The sequence below is a fragment of the Berghia stephanieae genome, chromosome 10, assembly GCF_034508935.2.
Source record: "Berghia stephanieae isolate SIO BIC M18660-M18661 chromosome 10, UCSD_Bste_1.3, whole genome shotgun sequence".
NCBI classification, from domain to species: domain Eukaryota; kingdom Metazoa; phylum Mollusca; class Gastropoda; order Nudibranchia; family Aeolidiidae; genus Berghia; species Berghia stephanieae.
Genome location: NC_088369.1, coordinates 17678284 through 17688283, shown reverse-complemented (window position 1 = coordinate 17688283; position 10000 = coordinate 17678284). Strand labels below are relative to the sequence as shown.

Genomic DNA, 10000 nt, shown 5'->3' with positions numbered 1-10000 from the left:
CCTAACGGTAGTGATTGTAGTAATGGTGGTAGTGAGGATGATGTGGTGTAGGTGGTACTTGTAGTAGTAGTAGATATAAAAGAAACCTTACAGTCAGTAGGTAGAATGAAATTTGATTGCGTGATCATTGTCGGAGATTATAATTTTCCTAACATTAAATGGACAGAACCATGTCTAACTTTTCCCGACTATCTATTTGTCGAGGCAATTAGGGATGCTTTCTTTATTCAGCTGGTGACACAGGCTACGAGACACCGACTGAACCAAACTAGTAATATACTCGACTTGGTAATATGTAACGATGATTATTGGATTAATAACATTGACCATTTGCCTTCGGTGGGTAAAAGTGATCATGACTCACTTCTTATATCGTTAAATCTTTCATCCGCCAAACATCCTTCACAAGTTTATTTTGATTATTTCAAAGGTAATTACAACTCTTGTAGAGAAGACCTAAATGCCGTGAATTGGGATACTCTTGAAGGCTACGGTGTGAATGAAGCGTGGTTGTTTTTTAAAAACAAACTAAAATGTATAGAATCTAAACACATTCCATTAAGATGTAACAAAAAATTTAGTTCTAATAAACCATTGTGGTTGACAAAAAACGTTAAACGTACAATTAATAAGAAACATAAATTGTATAAGAAATTCAAAAGTATCCTACAACAGATAATTTTCATAATTATGTCAAGGTTAGAAATAATACCAAACACACGATTCAAAATGCTGTGAAAACGTATGAATGTACATTGGCACACGAATGTAAGAGTAGTCCGAAAGGCTTTTGGAGATACGTAAACAGAAAGTTGAAAAGAAAACCAGGTGTTAGTGTTTTACTGAAAGATGATGGTACCAAGGTTACTTCGGATATAGATATAGCTAATGTTTTAAATAATTATTTTTCATCTGTGTTTGTTCAAGAAGACACTACAAATATACCAACGTTCAATGTTACAAATCAATTAAACGTCCCCGATTTTTATATTACACAAGAAGACATACTTGCAAAATTGTTGAATTTAGACGTGACTAAAAACATGGGACCCGATTCCCTTCATCCCCGTTTACTGAAAGAAGTGGCCTTTGAAATATCACAGCCGCTATCAACAATATATAATAAGTCTCTTGAATCTGGTACCTTACCCATTGAATGGAAACAAGCCAATGTTACTGCCATTCATAAAAAGGGAAGCAAACTAGATGCTGCAAACTATAGGCCCATCAGCTTAACATGCATACTCTGTAAGGTTATGGAGTCTATCTTGAAAGACCGAATAATGGACTTTCTTGAAAGTCACACGATGCTAAACGATAACCAGCATGGTTTTAGATCAAAGAGATCATGCATTACTCAACTTTTACAGGTGATGGAGGATTTTACCAAGTTAATTGATCGTGATCAATGCATTGATGTTGTTTATCTTGATTTCCGCAAGGCTTTTGATTCTGTACCTCATGAGAGATTATTCATTAAACTAAAAACATATGGATTTAAAGGGAATATCTTTAACTGGATTAAAGACTTTCTTAATAATCGAATACAAAGGGTCATTGTCAATGGTGTGGGGTCGGATTTTAAGAATGTAATTAGCAGTGTACCCCAAGGAAGCGTATTGGGACCACTTTTATTTCTTTTATATATAAATGATTTACCATGTGGCATAAATTCAGCCTGCAAACTGTTTGCAGACGATACAAAGATCTATAGTACAACTGAACATCATAACATTCTACAAAATGATATATTTTCACTTTTCAAATGGTCTACAACATGGCATTTGGATTTTAATGTTTCGAAATGTAAAGTATTACATATAGGAAAAAATAATCCATGTCATAATTATTTTACCGATACTTCTATGTCAAATCTTCTTTCCGTTGTGCCTTATGAAAAGGATGTGGGAGTTACTTTTGATTCACATTTGAATTTTGATTTACATATTGATAATTGTGTAAGCCGTGCAAACAAAATGATGGGAATAATATATAGAACCTTTATAAGTCTTGATAAAACCACATTTTTATATTTGTATAAATCGCTCGTTCGACCAATTCTAGAATACGGAAATTGCATCTGGAGCCCATTATATAAAAGACAATCTATTAGTATTGAAAGTGTACAGAGGAGAGCTACCAAAAAAATTTATACAATACAGTATTTATCTTATAAGGAAAGGTTAGAATTTCTTGACTTACCCAGTTTGAAATATAGAAGAATTCGTGGGGATTTAATTCAGGTTTATAGATTGGTACATGGTCTGGATAGGATAGACTTTTCTGATTTTTTTTCATATTCTAATATTACTTTTACTAGAGGGGACAAGTTTAAGATTTTTGTGTCTAGATGCAAAACAAACATAAGACAAAACTGGTTCGGTATTCGTATTGTTCAGAAATGGAACAGTTTGAAATTTGAAACAAAGAATGCAAAATCTATGGATTATTTCAAGGTGTTAGTAGACAGGGAATTATATGATGGGAGATTTATATATGACGAATAATACTTGTTTGCTCTGCTGTTGACATGGCTTTCAATCTTGTATGTATATATTATGCATTATTATATTATTATGGTTATCTTCTATACGCGTGTGTATGTGTGTGTGTGTGTGTGTGTGTGTGTGTGTGGTTGTGTGTGCGCTTTGCATGTCACGGTTAAAGATATATGTTTGTACACCACATGAGTACATTTAAGTTGAAATACTATCTTTACCACGTGTATCGTTATTGTAATATTTCTCAATAGATTTATGGCATTACTAATTAATATTAAGGGCATTCAAAGGATCTTATCCTATTTTGCCCTATACCACATGTTATGTTATGTTTAGTAGTAGTAGTAGTAGTAGTAGTAGTAGTAGTAGTAGTAGTAGTAGTAGTAGTAGTAGTAGTAGTAGTAGTAGTAGTGATGATGACGATGTGATAATGGCTGTTGTAGTAGTGGTAGTGATGATGATGTGATGGTGGTAAGGTGGTAGTTGTAGTAATGGCATCGGTTGTAGTAGTAGTGGTGATGTGGTGTGGGTGATTGTAGTAGTAGTAGTGATGATGTAGTGGTGCTGGTTGTAGTAGTACTGATGATGTGGTGGTGGTGGTTGTAGTAGTAGTGGAGTGATGATGATGATGTGGTGGTGGTTGTAGTAGTAGTGGTAATGATAATGATATGGTGGTGGTGGTTGAAGTAGTAGTGGTAGTGATGATTATGTGGCCGTGGTGATTGTAGTAGTAGTGGTCGTGATGAAAATGTGGCGGTGGTGGTTGTAGTGTGTGTGTGTGTGTGTTTGTGTGTGTGTCTTTGAGAGAGAGAGAGAGAGAGATAGAGAGAGAGAGATAGAGAGAGATAGATAGAGAGAGATATAGAGATAGATAGAGAGAGATAGATATAGATAGTTAGAGAGATAGATAGATAGAGAGATAGATAGATAGAGAGAGAAAGAGAGAGAGAGAGAGAGAGAGAGAGAGAGGGGGGGGGAAGAGAGTTTAAACCTAAATTTGTTTGAAGGGGTTTTACGGCGCTTGTAACACTGATTGCAGTAGTATTGGTGGTCGTAGGGGTGACGTTGTGGTGGTTGTAATATTATTTGAAGGGATGGTGATGTTATGGTGGTTGTAGAGATGATGATGTAATGGTGGTGTTGTAGTTGCGGTGGAATGGATGGTGATGTGGTAGTTGTTGTAATAGTGGTGGTAGGTGTGGTGATGTTGTTGTTGTAGCAGTAAGTAGTGGTGGGGACGGTGATGTTGTGGTTGTTGTAGTAGTGGTGGTAGGGATGGTGATGTGGTTGTAGTAGTAGTGGTGGTGATGGTTGTAGTAGTAGTGATGATGATGTAGTGTTGATGGTGGTTGTAGTTGAAGTAGTAGCAGTAGTGATAAGGATGATGTGGTGGTGGTTATAGTAGGAGTGATAGTGATGATGATGTTGTGGTGGTGGCTGTAGTAGTAGAAGAAGTGATGATAGTGTGGTGGTGGTGGTTGCAGTAGTAGTGGTAATGAAGATGATGTGGTGAGGTGGTTGTAGTAGTAGTGGTAGTGATTATAGTATGGTGGTGTTGGTTGTAGAAGTAGTGGTAGTGATTATGATGTGGTGGTGACGGTTGTTGCTGTAGTGGTAATGATGTTGACGTGGTGGTGGTTGTAGCAGTCGAGGTAGTGATGGTTCTAGTATAGTGATGATGAGTTGTGACGGGAGGGGGGGGGGGGTATCCTTGGAACAATTTAACCTCACAGGAATTTGACGGAAGTTGTCAGTCTCCCGAAATTTTTTGCTCCAGACCGGATTTTTTTTACGGTGAAACCGGAGTTTTGGCATCACTGAATTTGGCATGAGCTTAGAATATACATTTAATAATGTACATACACATTTTTGAAATAATCCAAGTATTACTTCTGTAGTTATTCATTATTATGTAAGATGTCCTTAAAATAAATAAAACACCCCCCCAAAAATGCCGACAATTTTATGACATTGCTCACTTTTTGAAGAATTTTTGATATTTAGATAAAGAATCAATGAAATAAGAATAATTAATGTGACATTTTTGTCTTATTTATTAGAGGAATTACGATTTCAAAATGCCAAAAGTTAAAGAAGGATTTATAATTTTAAAGTACAGTTATGAAACTATGTGAAGCCGGGTGGGCAGGGAAAGAAATATCAAGAAACAGGATGGGAGAGGAAGAGAAAAAATGAGAGAGTAAAATACACACACTCACACACATAAGAGGAGCGAGAAAGAGAGAGAGAGAGAGAGAGAGAGAGAGAGAGAGAGAGAGAGAGAGAGAGAGAGAGAGAAAGAATGAAAGAAAGAAAAAGAGGAGTGAGATAGGAAGGGGAGAGAGACTGCTTGTGCAGAGGGCGGGGCGGGAGGGAGAGAGACTGCTTGTGCAGAGGGCGGGGCGGGAGGGAAATAGAGTAAAGATTGATGCCTGATTGCATAACTCTCTATGTGTTGTGTGTGTGTGTGTGTGTTTTTGTGTGTGTGTTGTGTGTGTGTTGTGTGTGTTTGTGTGTGTTTGTATGTGTGTGTTTGTGTGTGTGTGTTTGTATGTGTGTGTGTTTGTGTGTGTGTGTTTGTGTGTGTTTGTGTGTGTGTTTGTGTGTGTGTTTGTGTGTGTGTGTTTGTATGTGTGAAAGAAACAAAAGGGGGAGAGTGAGGCAGACATGAAGAAAGGGATGGAGCAAAGAATTAACCAGTAGATTTTTGACCAATCAAAACATGGAATTCGTGACACACCTTCACACGTGGTCGGACAAACATAGTTGGTTGTTTATAAACAGTAACATGAATGAAATCGACCTCTCTCTGATCATTGTTATTGTTTTTATACAGGCCGATTGGGTGACCAGTTATCACATGATTTTCTCGATCAGATTATGAACGTTTAAATTTACACATAGTTTTCTGTATTTGTGCTATAGATAGTATGCAGATGACGTCACTCAGGCCTTTGTTATTGTTTTTGCCATCCGTGTTTGTGAGTTGTTCTCACTAAACTGTATTAACCAGACTATAAAAGTTCATGGTTACACAGAGTTTCTGTGTTGGTCCGTTATACTTCCGGATGGCAATGTTGTGAACTCCTTGGCCAAACGCATTATATCTATAGATAGTATGCAGATGACGTCACTGAGGCCTTTGTTATTGTTTTTGCCATCCGCGTTTGTGAGTTGTTCTCACTAAACTGTATTAACCAGACTATAAAAGTTCATGGTTACACAGAGTTTCTGTGTTGGTCCGTTATACTTCCGGATGGCAATGTTGTGAACTCCTTGGCCAAACGCATTATATCTATTGATCAAGCGGTAGAACAGTGGGTATTTTACTTTAAAACATATTATTGTTTTTTTGCCATCCGCGTTTATGAGTAATGCTCACTGAACTGTATTAACCTGACTATAGATAGAATGCGCTTGGCCAAGGAGTTCACAACATTGCCATCCGGAAGTATAACAGACCAACACACAAACTCTGTGTAACCATGAACTTTTATAGTCTGGTTAATACAGTTTAGTGAGAACAACTCACAAACACGGATGGCAAAAACAATAACAAAGGCCTGAGTGACGTATCTGCACTATACTTATTAACAGTTGAAAGTTCATGACGTCACTCAGGTTTTGTTTTGTTTTTATACCGCGTATGGAATGTTGTGAACTGCTAAACGCAAACTATAAGCTAGAATGGCAGATGTATCACTTAAAGCCTTTTTATTGTTTTTTTGCCATCCGCGTTTGTGAGTTGCTCACTGAACTGTATTAACAGACTATAAAGTTCAATGGATACTCAGGTCTTTGTTTTGTTTATATTTCCGGTGCAATGTTGTAACTCCTGGAAGTATTACTACTATAAACGTTCATGGATACACATAGTTTTGTGTGTTGGTCCGTTATACTTCCGGATGGCAATGTTATGAGCTTTTTAGCCAAGCGCATACTATCTATAAACGTTCATGGATACACACAGTTTTGTGTGTTGGTCCGTTACACTTCCGGATGACAATGTTATTAGCTTCTGAGTCAAGCGCATACTTTCTATAGATAGTATGCAGATGACGTCACTCAGGCCTTTGTTATTGTTTTTGCCATCCGCGTTTGTGAGTTGTTCTCACTAAACTGTATTAACCAGACTATAAAAGTTCTTGGTTACACAGAGTTTGTGTGTTGGTCCGTAAAACTTCCGGATGGCAATGTTGTGAACTCCTTGGCCAAGCGCATTCTATCTATTGTTACTTGTGTTCCAATGTTTACTCTGGCGCGAATGTGTGTATGCCCTGTGTACATGTGTGTATCTATGTGTGCGATTCTCACTAAACTGTATTAACCATACTATAAAAGTTCAAGGTTACACATAGTTTTGTGTGTTGGTCCGTTATACTTCCGGATGGCAATGTTGTGAGCTTCTTAGCCAAGCCCTTATTATCTATAGATAGTATGCGGATGACGTCACTCAGGCCTTTGTTATTGTTTTTGCCATCCGCGTTTGTGAGTTGTTCTCACTAAACTGTTTTAACCAGACTATAAAAGTTCATGGTTACACAGAGTTTGAGTGTTGGTCCGTTATACTTCCGGATGGCAATGTTGTGAAATCCTTGGCCAAGCGCATTCTATCTATAAACAACCAACTTTGTCTGTCATAGGAACGTATGAAGGTGTGTCACAAATTCCATGTTTATTATTATTATTATTATTATTATTATTATTATTATTATTATTATTATTATTATTATTATTATTATTATTATTATTATTATTATTATCATCATTATTATTATTATTATTAGACAGGGATGTGTTTTGTTACCAGACCTTTTTAATATCTACAGCTAAACAATTATTAGAACTTTAAGAGATAGTCCAGGCAATAAGATCAATGGTCAGAATATCAACAAAAAGATATGCAGATGACACAGCACTAACTTTCCCTTATGACGCATAGTAACTTAGTAACTGGCTCTAAACTATCGGAACAATGGCGGACGTCCTAATGAAATTCTTCTCCAACGAGCATAAAACTGTATCCAAAGGATAAAAATGATATAAATCTGATCATATTTTGACTGTTATACATTTTGATCACATGACATATGAAAAGTTCTAGCCAGCATGAAGAATAAAAAGTACCAATTTTCTTTCTTTAGAACCACGCTGCTCGCCGTTTCTGGGCGACGTGACATCAGCCATAAAATAGTTACAGAGAGTGAACGTATGGGGTTATATCTAAATGTAAAAAAGACAAAATGCATGGTTGTATCAAGGAGAGAAAAACTCCAACACGTAACTTAATAAGCAATTGAGAAACTATAAAACAAGTTCAGACATTTAAATATCTTGGATACATAATAATAATAACTTCAGATGGCAGATGTAGCACAGAAATAAAACGAAGAATCGCAATAGTTAAAGATAGTTTTAATAAAATGAGTCTAATTTTAAAAAACCACAATATCTCAATGACAACAAAACATAGGGTTTTGAAGGCCTATGTATGGTCAGTATTATTATAGATAGTATGCAGATGACGTCACTCAGGCCTTTGTTATTGTTTTTGCCATCCGCGTTTGTGAGTTGTTCTCACTAAACTGTATTAACCAGACTATAAAAGTTCATGGTTACACAGAGTTTGTGTGTTGGTCCGTTTTACTTCCGGATGGCAATGTTGTGAACTCCTTGGCCAAGCGCATTCTATCTATAGATAGTATGCGGATGACGTCACTCAGGCCTTTGTTATAGTTTTTGCCATCCGCGTTTGTGAGTTGTTCTCACTAAACTGTATTAACCAGACTATAAAAGTTCATGGTTACACAGAGTTTGTGTGTTGGTCCGTTATACTTCCGGATGGCAATGTTGTGAACTCCTTGGCCAACCGCATTCTATCTATATGGCTGTGAAAGCTGGACAATTTCAGAAGACATTAAAAAGAAACTGGAGGCAGCAGAAATGTGGTTTCTTAGAAGGATGTTAAGAATCTCATGGACAGAGAAGAAAACTAATGAAGAAGTATTATAGCAAGCTAAAAGGTTATTAATTCGTACAGTAAGAAAAAGACAAATGCAATTTTTAGGGCACCTAAATCGACATAAATGTATTGAACATCTTGCTCTCACAGGAAAGATAGAAGGTAAAAAGAGTAAAGGTAGACCAAGAAAAACATTTGAATAGTTTGAACAGCTGGGTGACAAAGAAAGAGAAGAGTAATATTAGTTTTCTGAGGTTATCTGATCAGAGAGATGAATGGCGTACCATGATCACCGATGTCTGCCACAGACTTGGTACTTGAAAAGAGAGAGAGAGAGAGAGAGAGAGAGAGAGAGAGAGAGAGAGAGAGAGAGAGAGAGTATTATTATTATTATTATTTATTATTATATTATTATTATTATTATTATTATTATTATTATTATTATTATTATTATTATTATTATTATTATTATTATTTATTATTATTTATTATTATTATTATTATTTTATCATTATTAATAATTTTTATCATCATCATCATCATCATCATCATCATCATCATCATCATCATCATCATTATTATTATTATTATTATTATTATTATTATTATTATTATTATTACTATTATTATCATTATTATTATTATTATTATTATTATTATTATTATTATTATTATTATTCATTTTTATTATCATTATTATTATTATTATTAATTATTATTATTATTATTATTATTATTATTATTATTATTATTATTATTATTATTATTATTATTATTATTATTATTATAGTTTTGTCATTTTCCCCCAGAGCTTCCAAGAGATTACGATGCCGGACCTTATTCACGATAACTTTGCTGTTAGGGACGATAACTCTCTTCATTGCGATAGTCTCCCTTCAAACGCTTCAACTGACCTCATTCAAGTTTATATCAGAAGGTGGGTGAATCTTTGTGGTATCAAAGTCTATCTGGGTGGGGTTCCGGAACGAATCAGAAGCTTAAAAGCCGAATTTACTGTGAAACCGTCTCAAAACGGTATTAAGTCGGGTTGGTTAATGTGTTGAAAATTGAATTTATAGCCAGAAATATCAGACTTGTGTTGAGTTATTTGAGTTATTGAGGAGAACGGACACCATATTTTAGGGTGCGAATGCCAACAATTTATATTTGTGACCAGTTTTACAGTAAATTCGGCTTTTAAGCATCTGCTCCGTTCCGACATAATACCGTTTTGAGACGATGGGTCACAAATTTACTCTCACCAACGAGTCAATAAATGATATTATAAATAACAAGGGACGACTGGAAAAAGCCATGCTACTCCAACCATGCTTCGCAAACTGGAGGAAAATTACATTTCATTGGATAGAGAGAGTGATGCCACGAAATCTTTCCGTGGTTGTTCCATTTCTCCTTTTCATCACCCTAGTCATCATAATGTATGTGATGATTGATGTGTCCAGCATTTATTTGTTTTTGTTGTTGTTGTTGTTGTTGAACACATGTACCTACATATGTGTAGAAACACTATATCATA

The 10000-nt window shown here is 35.6% G+C and overlaps 2 protein-coding genes across 6 annotated transcripts in view; one reads left to right on the top strand and one right to left on the bottom strand.

The window, feature by feature from the left end:
• LOC144980744 (uncharacterized) overlaps positions 1-10000 on the bottom strand; it is a 134507-nt gene that overhangs the window by 50200 nt on the left and 74307 nt on the right. The gene's annotated exons all lie outside the window — the stretch shown is intronic.
• Positions 1-10000, top strand: part of LOC144980743 (carbohydrate sulfotransferase 15-like) — a 68310-nt gene that overhangs the window by 26540 nt on the left and 31770 nt on the right. For all 5 annotated transcript variants that reach the window (XM_078928484.1, XM_078928483.1, XM_078928486.1 and 2 more), the window contains one exon: positions 9273-9400. In XM_078928484.1, the coding sequence (XP_078784610.1) occupies positions 9273-9400 (128 nt within the window). The remainder of the gene's footprint in view (positions 1-9272; positions 9401-10000) is intronic.